The following is a 23,571-nucleotide window of genomic DNA, read 5'->3' as shown; positions in this document are numbered from 1 at the left end:
GTTCTATCTGTTTTTTAACCAGTCACTGGTAGTGCTAGTGTTCCTTATGGTTCGCAAATCGATGGTGGCATCCACTGACGTTTTCTTACTTCTCGCAAGGAATCAACAAGCTGTTGACATTCAAAGAGCAGCAATTCCCTGATCAAGAAAGAGTTCCTTGAGATATGGTGCATAAAGCATAAAGAAATATTTATTTTAATTCAGTTTTATTTAATTTTGGAAGTCAATTTTGTTTTATTTTAAGTCTTAGAAGTTCATTGGTTTTATTTATTTCCTAGAGTGAAGGTTATTTTTATAAATCCTTTTATTGGGATTTCCCAAATCAATTAGAATTATGGTTTCATAAGTCATATAGAATTATGTTTTTGTCATAGTAATCTATATTTTACGTCTTTGGAGACAATTTACAATTTTCTTGATTAATATAAATTTCTCTTGAAAATTTTTCAATGGTCTAGTGTTGACTCCCGCCAATGCTAGTTGCTTACTCCTAGGTCTTCTATCTCGTTTGGTGTTCACTCCAAACAACCCTAGTTGCTGACACCTAGGTGATCTTTATTGTGTTTCCATTTTTCAATTTTCGTGGTATCAAATTTTGGTTTTTTCCTATATCATAACAAGTGACAAGTAAACAAACACTCATTTGGGGATTATTTGAGTTTCTATACAGCCAAAAAGAATACTGGGGTGTTCAAAGCATTAAACTACAACCCCCATCCCTTGGCCAAGTTGCCCCCAAAATTTTGATTAGAACAAGATTATTCAAGAAAATATTATTTTGTCAATCACAGGAAACAACAGTTTTAAACACATCTTCAAATGAATTAGTTTAAAAGCATTCCAACTAAATAATCTTTGATAGGCTTATCAAAAAAAAAAAATCTTTGATGAAGATAACAAGGGTTTTCTCAATAGATCAAAGGTAAGATATTTTTTCACATAAAATCCCCTAAAAGATTTATACACTTGTTAATATTTGGATCACTATTTTCCACGTCCATCTATCAACACTATCATATCATAGTTGCCACAGTAGCTAGACTAGTTAGACTTTTTTCTAGAACCTCATAGTAAATCATCTAAATCCCAAGCTTTTAGGCATAACGCCAGATAAGTTGTTTTTGCATAAAAGCATCAAGAATACTACTCCAATTAGATGTTTGTGTAGTTTGAGGCATGGCCCTCTCCTCTGTGTTTGGTAGCATTAGGTAGTCCTAAGTGGCTTCTGGTTTGGGCCAGGTTGTTTATCTATTTCTTTCTGTAGATTGTTTCTACCTTCTTTAATTAAAGTTATGTTCATTTATTAAAAAGAAATAGATTCCCATTGTTGCATTAAGAACTTTAGAGAATTGGTGGTTGCTCATAATACAAAGAAAATATTGCATCTTTTAAAATACATTCTTTATTTTTTGATCAATAAGTTACACATGCATTTGCTACGTGTTGAGTCTACTATCTCAACCGTGGTTAAAAGATATAAGTTCGCAATAAAATGTGGGCAAAGTTTACTTCGACATTAACACACACACACCCACACACACCCACCCACCCACCCACCCACCCACACACACACACACACACACAATATATATATATTGTAAAAAACAACTGCACTGTAATGACAAAAACTTGAACCATGAGGGCAGATGCAACCCATTTGACCAATGAAGCATCCAACAATAATTTATATTTACCAAATTCTCTACAGGTTTCACGCCATCGTATAGACATATAATGAAAGAGAGAAAGAGAGAGATTCAAACCTTCAACATCTGTTCACATGCCATACTACGGTTGATACACCAAAATGAAAGTTTCACCATATATATATATATATATATATATGGTGAAAATTCAATTAATACATCTACAGATAATTTTCTTTATTAGTAATTTACATGTGCACTTGGTTGGTCTTATAACCCACAGCTTCACCCTCCATTTTACTCCTTTTTTTATTAAAAAAAAAGAGTAGTGCTTCACTAATAGCCAAACAAACAACTGTGGCATTGTGGAGCACATTATAGGTAAAAACAATTCAAAAGGGGTCTCCCAATTTAATCTCTACTAAGAAGTGCAGCACTCCTCAATTGATTTCTATTGCTTTTACTCCCTTCAGTCATGATTAGTGCTTGTAAATTATAATAAACAGTTTATAGGATCCCTGTTTCCATGTGATTGCTACATCCCTACAAATAGCAAACGGGTAACAGTGGGACTGGGGGACTCAGGACTTTACTAACATTAACACTTATTGCTTCATGGAGCACTTCGTTTCTATGGATCCAATAGGCTAGAGAGTGTTGGCAAAGATGAAAGTGAAATGATAACACGTCTTGTGCCTTGTACACTATATCCAACCAAATAGCAACCCAATTCTGAATTGATTATGTAATTCACAGGTAATAAGTAGGTAGTCCTAGGACTCCTCTATTGTAGCACAGAAAGGAAAAGAAGCATCATTGATAAAACTCGTCTTAGCAAACTCCTTTCTCATAGGAAGACTACCATTTAATAGTTTGACTCTCAGAAGGCAACCCACATCTGAGAACTATATCTGAGTTCTACTTCTTCCAACGGAACATTCACTATGGAGAAGCAAATAGACTTGCATGACTCTAAAGAGAAATGACAGATTCATGGGACCAATCAATTTATTTGCAACTCCCAACCTAGGAGGCTTCTTAACAATAGATTTGGTCACATGAGTGCAAATAATAACATCACCAATGTGCTATTCCACTGTGATACTAATTGATCAACAAAATTACGCCCTTGAAATATCTATTCTCCAAAACACATGGGATCTTACTTTTGGCCAAAAGTTAGGGTTGATAGGAATAGAGTTCCCAATTCCCACTATCCATTTAGCTTCTAAAAGAATAGATCCCAATGCATTTAGTCATAAACAAACTTAGTAATCCCAATTATTTCAACTAGAAATCATCTTCCTTTGGCAACCTCTCACAAATTTCCACCAATTAACTGCTTGAGTAGCTAATACTGAAACTTTATTAAGTCAGTTCTTTTCTAGTAAGACCTAGCATGGGTTTATCAGGTTAAAACTAATGAAATATCACCAGAAAAATCAAAATCTCAACAAACACCCATCTCAATTTTGGGCCAAGAAAATTAAGGTAAAGAACACCTACAAGGCATATCACAAGTCTTATGTTTTAAATATCTTTTTCCCATTAGACAGGGTTCATAAGTTACAAGAATTTTGTTTATCTTGTCCAAAATAATGGAACAACGAAAATTCTCTTAACATGATTAGTTGGCACTTGTCAAGCAGACCAAATATTTTTTTGGTTTAAAAGAGTCAAATTATTGTCTTAATATTTGAATTCAAAAGGTGAAATTATTTTTAGTACTTCAAAAGATGCCTTCCAGAACATAATGCAAATAAGTTACCAACCTTTTTAGCTGTAGGAGTGTAACATCTTGATGACCTTAACATAGCTATAGCCTATAGTCCTTTGTAATAGCTGCTCCGCAATCTTAGTCAAACATACAAACAAACAAAGATTTAAAACAATTAATTTCTATAAAAAGAATTAAATTTCTAAATCATAATTGACTGAATAATAAAATTTTAGTTCATGCCATAGCAGAGGAGCTTACTTTTAACCTTACAATCCAACATGTCTCCTTAAGTGTTGAAGTTGATTTGAGCACCAAAAAGGGTAAAGAGGTATGGATTTTGTAGCTATCAGATGCTATAAAATGGAAGGCAAAATTGGTTAAAGAGATTTTCAAAGTATGTACATTCCCATCCAAAAAAGAGAAGTAGAGTATGTACTTTGTGCTGATCCTCCCATTCCTAAATATTCACCAGAACATCACTAAAGCAGGGGATCTGCAAAACAGCTTTTGTACAGTGATGCCTCAGAGGTTTTGAACTCCCTTGAACAAGACAAACTAAAACCGAAAAGAAAAAACAAAAATAGTCCTTTAGACTGATAGGACCTTTCAAGAATTTATCACAGTATGCATTACTTGATTCAGCTTGCATTTATAGATCTAAGGTATTGTGGTCTCTAAGAATTGAACCTGAAACACCTAAATCTATTTAACATTAAATTTTATATCATAAAATAAAATACATAGAAAAAAAAATGATACAAATTGAAAAATAAAAAACAAAAAATTGTATAGAACATAAAAATCTTAATCACATCTGGTTTTTAACTTGCAAAGGATATGAACCTAAATTGTTGCAGGCCATTTCTCAAAAGTTACATTTTCTTACACTTTCTATCCAAATCTAGAAGTTCTCAACAATAAAACTAAATTAGAAAATATAAAAATATGGAGAAGAATAGTAAGCATAGGAGCAATGGAATCAATAAAAAAATGTTCTTTATACGAATTAGTTAGAAGATTAATAGTTTGTCTGCAAGCAATTCATGTTTGGATGCACACTTTCATTGTAGTTTGTTTGGCATTAGAAAAGAAGTAAGCAAAAATGGTTAAGGAGAATTATAGATAAGGATAAATTTTCTATGAATGAATGAACATATTCAAGTAACAAACCATACAAATAGCATAACATAGAGCAAGCATCAAACTAAATAGCAACTGAAACTGAACTTGCAAATAATCAAACAAGAACCCTACAATTGTGGCTATCATCAAAAATAGAGAAATTCACCCCAATTAATATAAGACTATTTGGTAACAAAATTTTCTCTCTTCACAAATTAAACCTAGGCCTTAATGTCTCTTCTAATCATAAGGACAATAATCACCTTAGATTTGACATTGCCATTGAATACAGGAGCATTTCTTTGAAGCCAAACATAAGAAACCACTATAGACCAAGCAAGTTTGCATATGACTTGTAAAATCTTTTTACCCTTCATACATAACCACTTGATGCATGCTATATACCACTTAATGATTCCTACTCGCAAAGTAGCTCCTGCATAAGACACATAACATTTCAGCTTAATCATTTAAATAGCCTATCTCATGTGGAATGTTTCCTTGATCAAGAAAACAAAATAAGGGAATGTTAGGAATAATATATAAATGCAATATCAATTTCAACCACTTCACTTTAGGAAATCTAGTTCAAGCTGATTTTCAACAGAACTGCAAAGTTCAGCATTTTCTTCTAAATATGAATTAATCTCACTACGTACTACTCATAACATGGCTCAATGCATTATCTATTATTCTTTAATTAGAAGGGAAAATGCAATTATTTCTTAAATGAAATCAAACATTTAAGGAAATTAAGCAATTACGCACTAAAGTCACCAACTCTTGTTAAAAAGAATAATAATAATAATGGTAAATGAAATCAGGATAGCTTTCTTTGCAACATAATACAATGATTCTTTATTCCTTCACTCCATGTTCATATATCAAAACCTGAATATTGTAATTAATAAGAATCTTATAAAGTCTATTCCTTCAAGTTGATTTATAGCTCACCCGACTTCTACATATAACCTTAATATCATCTTGAATCTTCATTCAAATTGAACTCAAGCATTTCGTTTTTCGGACAAAAAGTAATAATATACAGATTCAGCATACATAGCAAATATATGTTATAAAAACCATCATATAGATTCTAGTACATTTCTATATTAATATATGCATTCACGAAAGCAACAAAAAAAAAAAAAAAAAAGGAACATGAAAAACAAAAGCGAAATTGAATATGTAAGGATATGGTACGTAACCCAAACATAAAACCAAGAAAGGGAGAAATCGGGCCTTACGATCAACAACAGAGGTATTGAGCTATTCCAGAACATTGAAGGTAACCTTACTTGGCACTAGATTGATGTTAAGCTAAGAGAAAAACATTACAAGGTGGAAAGCGATCTTGGGGCCTCCAATTGCCTCAACAGCAGCAAGTCCAGGTAACTGCATTACAATAAATGAATAAAAGAAGTTAATACTTATTTTATAATTTATAATTACAATTAAATTCATGATTTCCCAATGAGTGAAGAGAGAGAGAGAGAGGCACCTATATATGTAATTGAAGGAGGCACACCTTAGTAGAGAATGGTGGCAGTGTCTTCAAGGATATTCTCTTCTCTTAAATCATAATTATGTGATGTTTGCAAAATGAAGAAGAAGAAGAGATTGAATAAGGATGATGAAGATAGCAAGTGTTAAGAGAAGCTTCATCTTTAGCCCAGTCTTGCCACATGGAAGGGGTTGGAAGAGAGCTCTGCTTTTTGCTAGGCTTTTCCAACGGAGTCAAATTCTTACTTGCCGTTGCAGTCAGATTCTAGCACACCTGGAATGTCCTCCACTATTGGAAACCCCACTAAATCTGAACAATAAGAAGTGGAGGAAACCGGTGGCAAAGGTAGTTATTCAGTGTCATCCAGAACTGAGGAAGACCCACAAGTGCTATCCAAAATCTTGGTCATTGAAGATGAACCCAAATCAAATTCATCTGTAAATCCCAAATATGTTAGATCCATTGGAGGAGAGACCCGTCTTCGCTTTCTAATGGGCGACCCTGGACAACAACAAATGCATTCTACATGGACCCCCATCCATTTTATGAAGTCAGTGTTATCATCTGATGGTATTAGTATATCATAAGGATGATTCATTGGATCATCAAATTCACATACAACTTCAATGTGATTCACTCCAGATGGATGTGATTCATAATATAACCCACGAGATACACAAATAAACCACAGATGATCACACATACTTTCCATGAGCACATAAAGGTTACTTTCGTCGTCTAAGTTACTTTCATCTTCTTCCTCCCCATTGATGAGAACCTTCACGTGACACATTACGTCTCTATATGGCTTCATTGATTGAAAAGCAATAAAGACACCAAATTTTGGAATTTCGGGTCCAACCTTGAATGATATGGAATTTCCAACACTCTGATGATGGTTCAATTTGAACCACATTGGAGTCTTATCTCCTGGTATTTTAATTTGACGATCATGGTCAAAGAATACATTGCTTCCTGGTAAAATCCCTAGAAATTCCCCACACTGCTTGCATTTGGCAAATACAATACAAGAAATTGAAATTTAGAAAATCTCATCATACGTAATTGAGAAAAATAACAATAATTGAGAGATAGAAAGAGACCTGATCCAATAATCTCCGTGATGATTGTAGATCCAACGAACGGCACCTCTGTGCATTCAGTTTTACTATAGATTGTGGAAGCCTTGGAATTTCCTGAAGCTGCTTGCAATTATATAGGTCAAGAAATTGTAATCTAGTAAATTTGGTAATGCTTTCAGGTATGGTAACAATATTGGAGTTTGATAGCTCTAGAGTTTTCAATACCGGGAAGTGATCGGGCTTCAACCAAATATTTAAATCAACCATATTTCTATCAAAATGGCTGAGATCTAGATTTGTCAAGCTCTTAAACCCACATTGCGCAAAGCTGAGATCTAGGTTTTGAACTTCAGGTAGGTGTAAAGTATTGGGCCCACTGGTGAGATAACTTAGCCCTAGAGTTTCCAATACCGGGAAGTAATCGGGCCTCAACCACCAAATATTTAAATCAACCATATTTCTATCAAAATGGCTGAGATCTAGATTTGTCAAGCTCTTAAACCCATATTGCGCAAAGCTGAGATCTAGGTTTTGAACTTCAGGTAGGTATAAAGCCTTGAGCCCACTGGTGAGATACCTTAGTGATGAGGGCAATTTCCTAATACAAGTACCACCCAAATGTACACGTAAGTTCTTCAAACATTTCATTTCTGGATGAATCTGGGGGAACTTTTTAAGCCTTTTGCAGCCTCCTAGAGATAAAAATTCAAGAGATTTCAAATTGAGCTTGCTGGGAAGAATTTTGAGCTTTTTGCAATCATAAAGTCTCCATTCTTTAAGCTTATCAAGTAATCCAATGTTGTCATGGACCTCAGTTAAATTTACACAACCACCCAAGTTCAATGTCTCTAAGTTTGGGGCGCGAATACCAGGAAATTTTCTAATGAATTCACAACAGTTCATATCAATACTTTTTATATTTTCATACGGGTACCCCTGTAAGGGGGAAAAAAACGAAAATTATTATCTCCCTGAAATTCTAAATTAATATTTGAAGAAATCAAAATTCATAAATACAATTACAAACATTCATACCTGCTTAAACATCATCTTCAATGTAATGCAACTTTTCGGCATCTTGAGTGCAACAAGTTGTTGAGGATCAAAGTTGGATGGAAAGTCAAAAGGGTAATTAGGCCATTCAAGAAGCCGTAGTCCACGGGGGAAATACGTAAGTTCTTCAGAAATTTGAACATTATTAACCATTAGAAATTTGAGATTTTCCATCATTTTGAAAACTTCAGGGTGTAATCGCACTTGTACTGGAGTAGGTGGATGCAGCATTATACCACGAATATAATCACAACCCTGGATGGATAAAACATTAAGAAACCATATATCACAATATAATTTACCAAAACTAAAAAGTGATAGGTTCAAGTTACATTACACTTTTTCTAAATTATTGGATTTAAGTAGATCCAACGGTAAAAAAAAAACCTTCATTAATGCTAATATTCTAATTGATCTCATTTATTATCTCTTATTTAATACATTTCATATCTATCTCTAAACCAAAAAAAAAAAAAAAAAGTCTACGTCTCTCTCCCCTCCATAATCTGCTCTCTCTTTCTAATTTCTTCATGTTCAGATTCATCTTTTTCCAAACATACATATATATGTTAATCCAAGAAAAAACTAAGTAAAATTTTATTAACCTGATTTAGTGATCATCTATAATCTAATTATTAAACCTCACACTGTCATACGTATGTATATGTTGACTCTTTTCTTCTGATTGATGAAAGCTGCAAAAAAAAAATATTTAACATAACGCATAAAATTGTCATGCTGACGAGAAGAAAACACTGAATCATTATTGCCTGGAAATTAAAAGCAAGTGATTGGGTAAGGGTGTTTCTAGATGCACCATCAAGAAATAATGACTGATTGAAGGGCGTAGTCATAATTTTTCGAAGTAGCTAATGAAAGTATCTTTTGGAAAAAGATGAATTTGATTATTTCTGTAGTGTTCATGTTGATGAGGCAAGGAGCATGGTGGTGAGATTGGAATTAAGAGAAAGGCAATGGAATTGAGTTGGAGAAAAGCAATGGAGGAGAAAGAGAGAGTAGAGAAAAACGTGATTATGGAGGAGAGAGAAGTAGAATTTTTTTTTTTTTTTTTTGGGGTTTAGAGATAGGTATGGAATGTATTAAATAAGTGATAATAAATGAGATCACTTTGAATAAAAACATTAATGAGAATATTTTTTTAACCGTTGGATCTACTTAAATCCAATGGTCTAAAAAATGTGTAACTTTTTAGAGTTACACCAAGTGTAACTTGAACCTATCTCAACTAAAAAATTATACTAATAAACTTTTTTTTTTTTTTGGGTACAGTGTTAAAAAGAAACCATATCAAAGGGAAAAACTATTACTTCTTCCTTGTGAAAGGAAAAAAAATGAAGAAAAAGAACTTATACCTTATTTCTAGTTAGTACTTCAAGAGCATCCTCATGATTGCATATTCTGCGACGTTTTCTAAGGATTTTTGGCGGTTCCTGTCGGACAATTTCCATACCCATTTGTTGTATCAAGTCATGCATGGATATTGTGTCATTTTGATCTATAGTTATGAGAGATTTATTAACAAGTATTGGAATACCAGAATTTGGATATAAGCTGCACTTGTCTAATATATTTACAACAAAATCCTTAGACCTTCCCTTGAAGAAACATGAAATATCAAGGAATATATTCTTTTCGTTTTCTTCCAATCCATCATAACTTATCTCAAGTATTTTATTAATTCTTTCATTGGGATATTTTTCATATTTATGTAGTGTACTTTCCCATACAGGTTTTGTTTCCCCACACAAATTAGAACCTATTATTTCTAGAGCTAATGGAAGACCTTTGGCATAATTCAAGGCTTGATTTGTAAGTTCAGAATATTCTTCATCGGGCTCGACTTTTTGGAAAGCATATTGACTAAAGAGCTCAAGAGCTTCATGATTGTCTAATTCCTTGACCTCATAATTTTTAGTTGTACAAACTTTTCCAAGAGTTGTTAGCAAGTGTTCATCTCTTGTTGTTATAATGACTCTACTTCCTGATACCAACCAATCATGTTTTCCAAGAAGATTTTCTATTTGTTTTGATTCATTCACATCATCAAGAACCAAAAGAAATCTTTTACTACGAAGCCTTTCCTTTATCACATTAATTCCTTCGGATACATTGTTCACCTTCAAATGTTGGTTTTGTAAGCTTTTAGAAAGAATTTTCTCTTGTAGCTTAATTGTGTCATCATCTGTCCTTGAATTTTCTCTGACATTTGCTAAAAAGCAGCTTCTTTCAAAATTACCAACAATTTTGTTATAAACAACTTTTGCAATTGTAGTCTTACCTATTCCCCCAAGACCATGAATTCCTACTATACGTACATCATTTGACTCAATATCTATAAGAGATTCTACATCCTTGGCACGAGAATTTACTCCAATAGGGTATTTGGCAACATATAAGAGTTTTCCCATTATTTTGAATCTTGAAATCTCTTCAATAATTTCCTGGATAAATTCAGTTTCCAAACCGCTGCCATTGACAAAGCATAAGAGACATAAGTTCAACTAGTTGGAAATAAAAATATGAAAATATACTAAATTTAAGATGTCTAATTTATGCACTGCAGCTCACACATCTAATCTTTTTCTTTTTTTTAGGGAGTTTCAACTATGGCGTCCACTCCCAATGGTGCAGCATAAGAGACATAAGTTCATCTAGTTGGAAATATAAATATGAAAATATACTAAATTTAAGATGTCTAATTTATGCACATCTGCTCTTAATGATACTCTTTATCATCAAACCAAAACACCAATTGGTTTTTGGGTATAAGTGGAGATTGAACCCCAGATCTCTTATTCAACCATCAGAAACTTTACCAGTTAAGCTAATTGGAACCTACAACTCACACATCTAATCTAGTATATACTAATATCTTCTTTTTTTTTTTTTTTGAAATAATAAAAGAATTTCTATATTATATGACTCTCATAGACTGCCTCATTTAGTGCAAAAGTGCAGGGGTGTAGCCATAAATTTTTTTGGGGGGCAACTTGTGATACTAATTTATTAGTCTATACAAACTTCTATACACATGCACAAACACAAACATCTATACTCACACATAAATTAGTATCCTCCATAATGAATCCTTAATATTTCCATTTTTAATATAAGTCACCAAATTGTCCACCAAAGTGAGTAAAAAATTTTCAATTGAACTAATGAAGTATTCAATGACATGAATAGTCCAAAACATAAATAGACACAAGAACACATTTTACGATAAAAAGTGAATGTGATGAAAAAAAAAAAAAATACATTCTCTATAACTGCTAGACCATTTGAACAATTTTTTTAAAAGCATCATTGGACTTACTCAAATATTTGTCAAGGCTAAGTCCCATTTTTGTAGGCTAATCATTAAAATGTTAAATATTTGCATATATAGTAAAAAAAAAAATATTTTAAAATTTTTGGGAGGATTTTAGCCCCCACTTAAGCATGTAGCTCCACCCTGGCCAAGTGATAAGTGATATAACTAATTTTACGCAAATCTATAATCCTACCACTTAGATAACGCTTATTTAACATTAAATGTTAATCTATACTTCTACAGCTACAAGACTTCTATGCCAAAAAATTTATTTTTTGCTCCAACTCTGAACACACCAGGGGAAAAAAAAAAAAACTGAAAACGTTTGGAGTTATGCCAAATGTACGCACAGGAACCCAAATGGAAAAATAAATAAATCCCACGAATCAATTTTCAAATGGCACAACCTTCACAACTATAAATCAACTCACAGACGAGTTTTGCCCCTTTTGTTTCTATAGTGAATTACAGAGGAAAAATAAGGGAGGTTTGTGCATCTAAACAAGAGGGAAGGTCAGTGTAATTTTTCAATTAAAAAAGTGTCACTGGAATCAGAAAATGAAAATTGAAAATATCTAAAAGGTGTTATCTTGTTGTTTTTTTGCTTTTTAAATTGATATATCAATTTTTAACTTTCCAAGCTCTGGTTTGGGTTTACTGCTTATTTTGAATGTTGAAAATTGTTCATGATATCATTAATTGGAAGGATCAGTAGTGATGAATTTTAGGATGAGATGACAGACATATAGTATGCTCACTCATTTAATGAATTAAGGCCCATCTCTCGTAAATTATTTTCATCCAAATGCATCTTGTGGCACCCAAATTTATTAAAGGTCATGCTAATGAGTATCCTTAGGGTATTAGTTAACAATCTATTTTAAGAAAATTTTGGCACCACTTTTATGAGAAATGAAAAAAGCTGTCAAAATATTAATTTTTTTTTTTCATAAAAACTTTTTTTAAATGAATTATTAACCAATGCCCTGAGGGCATTTGTTAACATTTTCCATTTAGAAAATCTTGAATTATGTAAGATTGTGGTATTTGATCTTGAAGGACTAAAGGTTGACGATGACCCCTAGAGAGCTCTTGCTCAATCAAAAACTTTATTACGGTTTTTATCTGAGCTTACATATACGAGGAAGAATGTTTCACAAGGAATTCAGCACTTTCAAAACCTAACATCATAGAAAGAGGAACTATGGGGTCCTGGGGACGTGGGATTATCTCTCTCTCTCTCTTTGAACAACTTTTAAATCTCAAGGATCAATAATACAAAATTGATAGCACAAAGATTAGTTTAAAACTAACTCAAAGACAAGGATCTTTTTGCATCTTAACCTTGTGTTAAAAAATAAATAAATAAATAAAGTTGTCAAACAAGATTTTTCTTAAAATCTGGCAACCAAACAAAGCTGATATTGAAGTATTCGATAGAGTTCTTTTTTTTTTTTTTGGATGTGAGAGACCGGAACAAGTTTCATCATTTTACAATGTGAGATTCTTTTTTCCTATGATTACGTTGAATAAAAAGACATGGCTAAGTTTCAGAAGATGAACTATATCCATGCATTTTTGCTGAATGGGCCGTAAGTACTTAGGGGGCATTTAGTTCGCTATGATGTGATACATATTATGATGATGTGACATTAATATTTTTGGTTTATTTTATTTTTTTCTAACATTACCATAATCTAAAATTACAAAATATATCACATTACTTTAATCTAATCACATTCCTAAATAATGTAATGTTGTATTCTTGTATTGAGATTATATTAATATAAGATTATAATAATGTAATATTACGGTATAATATAACATCATGATGAACCAAATGCCCCCTTTAAAGTATGTACTTGGAAATTAATTACTCTATCATATATAGCTCGAAGGACGTAGTTTCATAATTGCTTTTATTATAGACATTTTTTCTTCTTTTCATATTTTTAAAACTTAGGTTGTGTTTGGTATTGGCTAAAAAAGTCAGTTTTTTTTTTTTTTACTATTTAGCTTATTTTTGTTATTATTCAACTTATTTTTACTATTATTCATGAGTCACATTGCACTTTTTGGTACTATTTATGGGTCCCAATATATTATTTCAGCTAATTTTTAACTTTATTTACCGTACTTTCAACAAATTTTTTAATTTTAACTAAATAAGTTGTTCTCAAATGGACACTTAATTTAAGCAAATTAATTTATAATAGGCCACTAAATATTTAATTAAAGTCTTAGGCAGTGATACCAAGGTTGGTAGTATCGGTTTCTATCATTTAGTACTTCTATGCAAAAGTTGAATGCCATAGGGCATGTTAAAACATAATAAATATTGCACTTATTTTTTTGGAAAAAAAAAAAAAAAAGCAAAACCCTTAGGTAAAAGTGCAGTTTTCTATTATTAGTGATGAATACATATGAAAAGTCATGAGATGGAAAACAGGAAAAACAATTTCGACTTTCACTGAAAAAATTTAAGGTGAAAACATATGAAAAATAAAACTTTTTTTTTTGGAGTGTCAATTATATATGTCAAAAATTGTTTGCATGGTTGAATTGACTAGCTGTTAACCTGAACAATACACATAAAAATCTCATATAAAAGATAAAATAATATATATATATATATATATATATATCTTGGAAGCTAAAATAGAAAAAAATATCAATTCTCAAACTTGCATCTTCTACTTGGTGCTTGGATGAACTTGACTATATTCTCAAATCTAAGAAAGATGACCAGTTCGTGTTGCCGGTTTTTTACGAAGTGGAACCGTCGGAAGTACGTAAACAAGAGCAAAAGTTTGGAGACAACTTAAGTAAACATGAAGAAAAATTCAAGGATAAGGTGCAAGATTGGAAAGCAGCCCTAAATGAAGTTGGTCATTTGTCTGGATGCCATTACAAAGGGTACGTATTTTATAATAGGCTCATCCTTTAATGAATTTAAGAAAGTATTTTATTTTGATAATGTCTTCTACTACTGAGGTAGTTTAAATTCCAAGAAAATTAACTTCGTACCGTACCAGCCAGTACTGTCGGAATTTGCCATACCGGTGCTTAGGCCGATACAGAAACACTCTTGTTTCATTACAGTTTAAATACCGGCTGTACCGGAGCTGTTTCAGGCATACCAGATTTTGGCCGGAAAATAGATACTGTACGAAAAAAAAAAAAAAAAAAAAAAAAAAAAAAACCCCAAATTTCAAGATCCACCTCCTCACTCTCACCTCAGTTTTTCCTCCTCTTCTTCGTATTTGTCTCTGCTACGCATTTTCTCTTCTTTTCCTTTGTTTTGCCGGCCTCTGTTTCTATAGCCCTTTCATCTTCTTCATTTATTTCTCAACGTGCCTATCTCTCTTTTTAGTTTTGGTACACTCACCTAAAAGTAGAAGCTTAGGCTGTGTTTGTTTCGTGTAAAACGTTTTCCGGAAAATACATATTTTCCGGAAAAGGAAAATATTTTTAAGTGTTTGGTTAAATTATGGAAATTGTTGTGGAAAATATTTTCATGTGTTTGGTTCTATTAGGAAAATGCTATTTTCCGGCAGCAAATTCTGGCAACAACACAACAACAACAACAACAGCAGCAAATTCCGGCAACAACAACAACAACAACAATTAATTCATCAAAAAAAAAAAACAACAACAATCAAATTAAAAAAAAAAAAAAAACAACAACAACAAAACAACAATCAAATTAAAAAAAAAAAAAAAAAAAACTGAGAGATCGAGGAAGAGAGAGCTCAAGGTGCGATGGCGCGATCGACGGTCTGGGTCTGGGTCGAGCGGCGTTGGAGCGATGGCGCGATCGAGGAGGCGATGGGTCTGGGTTGACGACGAGATGCGATGGCACGATCGAGGTGCGATGGCGCGATCGAGGTGCGATGGCGATGGTGCGATGGCGAGGTGCGAGACCAGTGCGATGGCGAGGTGCTGCGATCGGCGCGAGACCGGTGCGATGGCGCGGTTCGTGGGTTCGTCGGTTTGTGGCGCCGGCGAAGTCGAAGGCTCGTGAACGCTGGCGAAGTCGAAGTCGAAGGCTCGTTCTCTCTCTTGCTCTCTCTCTCTCTCTCTCGCTCGGTTTGGTTCGTTAAGGCTCTGGCTCTCTCTTTTCCGGAAATCATTTGAAGGTAAAATAAGGGCGTAAAATGATTTCCGGGTCAAAGGAGTAAATCCGGTCAAACTAAAGCTGATTTTCCGGAAAATAAAATTTTCCTTTCCTGCCAAACACTGGGGTCAAGTGGTAAATGATTTCCGGAAATCATTTACCACCAAAACAAACGGACCCTAAGTAGTCAATCAAGAACCAAGTGACAAGACTTCAAATCAAAACATGTGGAGGTGAAAAAAAGAATGAAAAAATAAATAAATAAATAAACTTATAATGAAAGACTAATGGACTACAACTGTAAGCAAGATGTGTGGAGTAGAAAAAAAGAATGAAAAAAAAAAATCCTAATGAATTAGGACTTACAGTAGTTGACTGTGTGGGTTTAGGACTTGGAAACTCTACACATTTCAAATAATAAAAAAATTATCAGTTAACGTAAATCATTTCAATTTTTTTAAAGGTTCAAATTTTCTATCTTAGTTATCGCTCTACTATTGGAACATGTATTTTTGTATTTTGGTGAAACTAAAATAGTTATATAGTTATTTAGTTTCACTGCTGCTAATACTCTAACTTCACCAAAAATAATAAAAAGTTGCCAAAGTGATATATTGAGTTATTAGAAATATAACTTTGTATATTGTATAAAATAGTAAAAAATAGCGGTAAATCCTAAACAGTACACCGATATCGACCGATATCCAAAATATATCGTACTGCTGGCCAAACCGGTATAGCTTTTGGTACGGTATTAACTTCTGTTTAAGGCTGCGTTTGAATCTGTGGTAATCAATTTCAAGAAATCATTTTCCCTATTTTCCGCGTGTTTGGCAGTTACGGAAAATAGAATTTTCCAGAAATTCACTTCCTATTTTCCCTTAGACAACGGAAATGCATTTCCGTTCCTATTTTCACTTCAATTGATTTTCGGAGAGAGAGAGAGAGAGGAAGAAGAGACAGCTCGGCGAGACCCAAACCCGTCGGTGAGACCCAGCGATCGTCGATCGTCGATCGCACTTCCAGTGACTCGCACCGCGAACCAGACCCAGCGACTCACCGATCGTCGCGCCTTCGACCTTTGACCCAGTGACTTGCATCGCGAACCAAACCCAGCGACTCGCCGATCGTCGCACCTTCGACCTTCGACCCAGACCCAGCGACTCGCACCGCGAACCCATGCCTTCGCCTCACCTCACCGGTGGTGTGTGGTGTTAAGATTTGGTTATGGTTTGTGATTGAAATTTAGCTGTGATTTTGAAATTTTTTGGAATAAAATTTGTTTGGATGCTGAGAAAATGTGAAAAATGTGTAGGAAAATAGCATTTTCCTAATAGAACCAAACACATGAAAATATTTTCCACAACAATTTTCATAATACAACCAAACACTTGAAAATATTTTCCTTTTCTGGAAAATAGCATTTCCGGAAAATAGATATTTTCCGAAAAATATTTTACGGAAACCAAACGGACCCTAATTCACAAATTAAGGTTAATGTTTAAAATATAAAATTTTACAGTTAAAGAGTTTCTCCCATTGTTTTTATAGAAAATTTCAAAAGATTTTTTCATCATTTTGGTCAAGTATGCAAAGCCTAAATCTGATTTCCTAGAGAAAAAAAAAAAAAAAAAAGTCTCAAATATTTGAATAATACTTCTCAAATCTTTTTGTTACTATCGATTACATTTTCACATCACATTTGCTAAAATTTGTCTATTTTATGTTTTTCATACTCCATATATAATCTTACCCTTGGATGTGTTTTGCACTGTTTGGCACATATCTTTTAGTGTTTTGTTGTTTTGTTTCCCTTTTTTAAACTAATTTTTTTGTTTCCATTTTTATTAAGCACTGGTATAGTAGGTTTGACTAAAACAAACATACCATCATATGTCTTTATAATATATAGAGTTAGATCAATAAGTATAAAATGAAAAAAAAAAAAAAAATTTCTTTTAGTGTGGCAATGGATTAATTAAAGGAAATTATGCTAGCATGAATTAATTTCTTAAATAATCCAATAGAAATACGAGAAGTACAAAGAGAAGAATATATATCTTGATTGGAATGATTTTTCATTTCCTAGAAGTATATTTATTTTGTTTAATAGTTTTCTATTTTACATTTTACCAATTGTTTTGTTTTGTCAATTGTTTCAATTGTTTTACATTTTATATTCAACTTTTTTTTTTTGGTTGTTGTTGTTGTTGATGATGAATTATAGATATCAATTATTCACCTCTTCCAATTGTAATAGCATAAATGATCATCAAAATTTCTGTAATTGTTGTTTGAAATAGTATCTTATGCAACATTTTATCCACCACTTAAGTGTGAATCTAAATTTTGGTTTACAGATGATGCAATTAAAAGAAGGGGAAAAAATAAATAAAAGAGTGGGATACTAGATAAATCAATGCTATGAAGCTAGCTCTGTTTATAAATAAAGTTATTGTGGGCGGTAAAAACCCAGAGCTACTTAACGGGCCTAGAGTACTGGGTTAAGAAGTATTATATTTCCGAGGAGCAATAGTTGGGTAGGGACGGCCCATCTAAAGGCAGGAAGCCCAGAAGTAGAGGGGGAGTACCGTCCGAAGAGGTCACTACTTGTCCGAAGACGTCTCACTCCTCGGCCACAAATAGCCTTGATCAAACAAACGTGAGGAAGGTCCGTATAATCTTCCTAGCGATCCCCATGATAATGATAAGTTCTGGGTAGGTCTGGGGATGATCAGAACGATGAGATATCTATAGGAAAAGCTGCCACCACCATATTTAATGCACTGCAACAGCTTTTCTAACCGCATTTATGTGGAGAAGACCCATGAACAGTGCAACCTCAGCTACCGCCACTCACCAAGAACTAAAGCAGACACCTGACGTGACGTGTACTTGAGTGGATATGCAGATGAAGAACAGGTGGACAGTGGAGATGATGGGAAAGGGTGCTATATAAAGGAGAAGGGTCCCTAATAAGAACGACACGGGAGTGAGAGAAAAGAGCGAAAGAGAAGCTTTACTATAGCTCTGTATGTTGTAATTACTGTTCACTCAATAAAACATCTCTTCGGATATTCTTTCATGGAGCTAATTAAGCATTATTTTATGTTATCATCACGCCAAGTAACCTAGCCAACCATTGTTTACTTTGTAACCAGCCCAGCTCTTGCGCCCACTCTCTATAAATTCATTATCCTGGGTTCGTTAGGCCTTTAACCCAATCTTTTGGGCTTAGGCTACAAAAATAGACCCTACAATTGGCGCCGTCTGTGGGAAGAGCTTGTGTAGGGGTGAAGACAACAGCAGGTAATGGCTGGACACGGTCAACAAGAAGCGGAGTCCAGGGCATCTCAGCACGTGGACCCTTTTCTTAACCTGGAGCGAAGACAAGACCGCAAGGGTAGCGTGCACACTGTGCCCCTGGGTCAGAGCCAATCACATGGCGGGAGCCACATGTTCCATGTAGAGAAGAACCGAGATTTGCAGCGGGAGGTTGAAAAGCTAAAAAGGGAGTTACGCCATGCAAAGAGGAAACAGGCTTCCTCGTATTGAGAAGTATAAGAGAGTTGAAGAAGACCAACAACAAGGAAAAGGCAAGGAGAAGGTTATCCCCCTAGAGAGGAGGGATTTCAGGTCAGATCGATACACCAACAGCAAACCGAGGAGAGATTTTCCTGCGAGTCAGGAACAGCCAATCCCCAGACTGTCAACACCGTATTCAGAGACCTAGTCCACCAAGTTTTGGAAAAGGTCAAGAATGAGCCGTTCTTCAAGTGGCCGAACAAGATGGCAGGGAATCCTAACAGACGTAATCGCAATCTCTACTGCCAATATCACTAGAACCATGGACACACGACTGAGGACTGCAGGAACTTGTGGGTTCATTTGGAACAACTAGTCAGCGAAGGGAAACTGCGACATCTCCTACATCACACCAGTGGCCGAGGAGGTCCGATGAGTGCGGAGTCCCGGAGGGATGATCCTCTAAAACCCCTTCTGGGAACCATCAATGTTATCCTTGCAACCCCAGGGAGAACAGGATCCTGGCCATCCAAGGTCATGTCGGTGGATCGGTTACCTGCGGGGGAATCTGGCCAGGGTCCGAAGAGGTGCAAACTTGATGATCAACTAGTTTTAGGTTTCTCTGACACGGACAAGGTGGGCACTGTCCAGCCTCATGATGATGCGTTGGTCGTCACCCTCAGAATTGGGGGGTATGATGTGAAACAGGTGATGGTTGACTAAGGTAGCGCTGCGAAAATAATGTACCCTGATCTCTACAGGGGGCTGAACCTCAAACTTAATGACTTAACACTATATAATTCTTCACTGATTAGTTTCGAAGGAAGAGTTGTTACCCCGAATGGTCAAATACGACTATCTGTGCAGACTGGTTCAGAGGTGGTGGAGGTGGATTTCATAGTTGTGGACGTTTTTTCACCCTATACGGCAATTATAGCCAGGCCTTGGCTTCATGTGCTAGGGGCGGTTTCTTCCACCTTACATCAGAAAATCAAATACCCTTCCGAAAGCCAAGTTTGCGAAATCCGGGGGGATCAATCTGTAGCTAGACAATGCTTAGTGGCTGTCATTCAGCATGAACCAGGAGCCGGGTCATCAACTAGAGCCGAAAGGGGCTTATAGCAACCAAAGCACCGGTTATCGCCCACAGAAGATCCGGACAAGGGCGCAAGGTGCGAAGATTTGACAAAAGTCCTCATTGGGGATAATCTCGAAAAATTCTTTCAACTCGGATCCCAGTTACCTTTGCAGGAAAAAGAGGAGTTAGTTCAACTCCTTAAGGAAAACCTCGATGTATTCGCCTGGAACGCTTATGAAGCCCCTGGGGTGAATCCGGAATTTATATGCCACCATTTGAAAGTAAACCCCATGATCACCCCTAAGAAGCAGCCACCTCGGCGTCCATCTAAGGAACACGCTGAAGCGGTCAGAGAAGAAGTAGCAAAGCTTAAGCAAGCTGGGGCTATTAAAGAAGTTTTCTACCCAGAGTGGTTGGTAAATACTGTGGTGGTGAAGAAGAAGAGCGAGAAATGGCGAGTATGTGTGTACTTCACCGACTTAAATAAGGCATGCCCTAAGGATCCATTCCCCATGCCTAAAATCGAACAGCTAGTAGATGCCACCGTCGAACACCCCCGAATGAGCTTTTTGGACGCGTTCTAAGGCTATCATTAGATACCCTTAGCCCAGGAAGATCAGGAGAATACTGCTTTTGTGACTCCTATGGGTAACTATCACTATAAGGTGATACCCTTTGGCTTAAAAAATGCGGGTTCTACTTACCAGAGGATGATGACGAGAATGTCTGAACCACAGCTGGGAAGGAATATTGAGATTTACATAGATGACATGGTGGTGAAAAGCAAAGTGGTGGTCGAGCACCTGAAGGACCTAGAAAGCACCTTTGAAGTTCCAGGAAGTACAAGCTACGCTTGAACGCTGCTAAGTGCTCGTTTGGTGTAGGGTCAGGCAAGTTTTTAGGATATATGGTGACTCACAGGGGAATTGAGGTCAACCCTGATCAAATAAGGGCCATCAATGAGTTGCAAGCTCCTCGGAATCCTAAGGAGGTTCAGAAACTGACAGGGATGATAGCAGCCCTAAATCGATTTATCTTTCGATCAGCGGATAGGTGCCGGCCCTTCTTTTCCTTGATTAACAAGTGGAAAGGGTTCGAGTGGATAGAAGAGTGTGCAGTGGCCTTCCAATAGTTGAAAGATTATCTAGCTCGACCACCAATCATGTCCAGCCCTGAGCCTGACGAGGTCTTGTTTGCGTATATCGCTGTAGCTACCCATGCTGTAAGCTTGGTGCTGATCCGAGCAGATGGCGGTGTGCAGAAACCCGTTTATTGTGTAAGCAAGTCGCTGCATGAAGCCAAGGTCCGTTATTTACCGTTGGAAAAGGCTATTTTAGCAGTAGTGCACGGTACACGAAAGCTCCCACATTATTTCCAAGCCCATACAGTGGTCGTTCTCACCCAGCTTCCGCTCAGGGCTATACTCCGAAGTGCAGACTACACTGGGAGAATTGCAAAATGGTGGATGATCCTAGGGGCTTTTGATATCAAGTATATGCCACGCACCTCGGTCAAGGGCCAGGTGCTTGCTGATTTGGTAGTCGAATTCATGGAGCCCCGGTTGGAAGAGGTAAAGCTGACATCAGACATGGACGGAAGATCGGTCGACATGATTTCTCAACAAGGCCCTTCCCATTGAGAGGCGTACGTGGATGGGGCTGCAAACCAGAGGGGCTCCGGAGTGGGGCTAGTGCTGATATCCCCTAAGGGAATCATTATTAAAAAAGCATTAAGGCTGGGCTTCTCGGCAATAAATAATGAGGCAGAATACGAAGCCCTATTGATGGGGATGAGCATGGTCCAAAAGATGGGGGGGAAAGGCAGTAAAGCTATTCTCGGATTCAAGGCTGATTGTGGGTCAAGTACAGGGGGAGTTTGAGGTAAAGGATGAAAGAATGCAGGGATACTTGAGCCGAGTTAAACATCTGCAGTCAGGGTTCGAATCTTTCAGCTTGTTGCACGTTCCTAGGAATGGTAACTCACATGCTGACTCCTTGGCCACTCTAGCCACCTCTTTGGCACAAGATTTGCCGAGAGTTATCCTCGTCGAGGACTTGCATAAACCTACCGAAACAGGAAAAGAAGTAATTCAAGTACATCAGGTCAGGGTTGGACCCAGTTGGATGGACCTTTTGGTTAAGTTTTTAAAGGAAGATATCTTGCCCGAAGAGAAGGGAGAAGCCGATAAAATTCGGAGGAAAGCAGCTAGGTTCTGGTTATCTGAAGATCAAAAATTGTACAAACATTCCTATTCAGGACCGTACTTGTTGTGCGTGCATCCTGAAAAGGCTGAGCTGTTATTAGAGGAACTGCTCGAAGGAATCTGTAGAAGCCACACTGGAGGTAGATCCTTGGCTCACCGAGCCATCACTCAAGGTTATTGGTGGCCAAACATGCAAAAAGAAGTCCTGGATTATGTTAAAAAATGTGACCAGTGTCAGCGATTCGCCCCACACATTCATTAGCCAGGCGAGACTCTCAACCCGCTATCCAGCCCATGGCCTTTCGCCCAATAGGGCTTGGATATCGTGGGACCATTCCCTAAGGCTGCAGGAAACAAGAAATATCTGCTGGTCGGCATTGACTACTTCACCAAGTGGGTCGAAGTAGAACCTCTTACCAACATCTGAGACGTAGACGTGCAAAGATTCGTGTGGAAGAGTATAGTTACTCGATTTGGAGTCCCATGTATTCTCATCTCAGACAATGGCCTGCAGTTTGATAGCAAAGCATTTAGGAGTTATTGTAGCGAACTGGAGATCATGAATAAGTACTCCACCCCAGCTTATCCCCAGGGTAATGGCCAGGCCGAAGCTGTCAACAAAGTCATTGTAAATGGCTTGAAAAAGAGATTAGATGACGCGAAGGGTAAATGGGTAGAAGAACTGCCACATGTGCTTTGGGCGTACAAAACTACTCCACGCAGGTCTACAAGAAAGACCCCTTTTTCAATGACCTACGGGGCTGAAGCAGTCATACCTTTGGAAACTGGATTCCTGACGCTGAGAACTAGCTCGTTTAGTCCGACAGGTAACCATGAACAGCTAGAAAAGAGCTTGGACCTAATTGATGAAAGGAGGGAAAACGCAATGGTCTGATTAGCGCATTACCAACAAAAGCTTAGACAGGGCTACGACGCCAACGTAAGGCTCAGACCTCTGGAACCTGGCGATTTGGTACTAAGAAAGGTGGTTGGCACTGCCAAGAATCCAACTTGTGAAAAATTAGGGCCTAACTGGGAAGGGCCATATTGTATTACTTCAGGAGCTGGCATTGGGGCATATTTCCTTGAAGACCTGGACAATCTTGTGATACCACGCCCATGGAATGTAAACAACCTCAAAAGGTATTATTATTAATCAAACGTTTCTTTTAATCAGCATATCAAAC

General features: G+C 36.3%; 2 protein-coding genes and 1 long non-coding RNA gene across 8 annotated transcripts in view; all 3 read right to left on the bottom strand.

The window, feature by feature from the left end:
* LOC136066957 (uncharacterized) overlaps window positions 1-1,794 on the bottom strand; it is a 2,871-nt gene extending 1,077 nt beyond the window's left edge. Inside the window, exon 1 of the long non-coding RNA XR_010628479.1 lies at window positions 1,764-1,794. This is a non-coding gene — a long non-coding RNA (uncharacterized LOC136066957). The remainder of the gene's footprint in view (window positions 1-1,763) is intronic.
* A 1,480-nt stretch (window positions 1,795-3,274) lies between these two features.
* Window positions 3,275-8,515, bottom strand: LOC111991770 (disease resistance-like protein DSC1). Of its 6 annotated transcripts, none has more exons than XM_065772044.1 (8): window positions 8,110-8,515; window positions 7,096-8,010; window positions 6,017-6,995; window positions 5,827-5,883; window positions 4,752-4,924; window positions 3,803-3,870; window positions 3,625-3,719; window positions 3,275-3,500 (listed from the first exon to the last, which is right to left on the bottom strand). In XM_065772044.1, exons 1-3 carry the CDS (start codon window positions 8,356-8,358, stop codon window positions 6,342-6,344), a joined length of 1,818 nt encoding a protein of 605 aa, XP_065628116.1. In that variant the 5' UTR covers window positions 8,359-8,515; the 3' UTR covers window positions 3,275-3,500; window positions 3,625-3,719; window positions 3,803-3,870; window positions 4,752-4,924; window positions 5,827-5,883; window positions 6,017-6,341. The 6 variants fall into 6 exon arrangements, with proteins under 6 accessions (XP_065628116.1, XP_065628104.1, XP_065628114.1 ...); XM_065772032.1 differs by having other exon boundaries at window positions 3,276-3,500; window positions 3,803-3,921; window positions 5,736-5,883; window positions 5,990-6,995; XM_065772042.1 differs by having other exon boundaries at window positions 3,276-3,500; window positions 5,990-6,995.
* Window positions 8,516-9,494: 979 nt separating this feature from the next.
* Window positions 9,495-10,556, bottom strand: LOC111991756 (disease resistance protein RPV1-like). Its single transcript, XM_024023558.1, has one exon. The coding sequence runs from the start codon at window positions 10,554-10,556 to the stop codon at window positions 9,495-9,497; it is 1,062 nt and encodes a 353-aa protein (XP_023879326.1).
* Window positions 10,557-23,571: the final 13,015 nt, after the last annotated feature.

Source organism: Quercus suber, unplaced genomic scaffold, assembly GCF_002906115.3.
Source record: "Quercus suber isolate HL8 unplaced genomic scaffold, Cork oak 2.0 scaffold_5, whole genome shotgun sequence".
In the NCBI taxonomy this organism is placed as follows: domain Eukaryota; kingdom Viridiplantae; phylum Streptophyta; class Magnoliopsida; order Fagales; family Fagaceae; genus Quercus; species Quercus suber.
The sequence above is the reverse complement of the archived record's forward strand: the minus strand, read 5'-3'. Positions and strand labels throughout refer to the sequence as shown.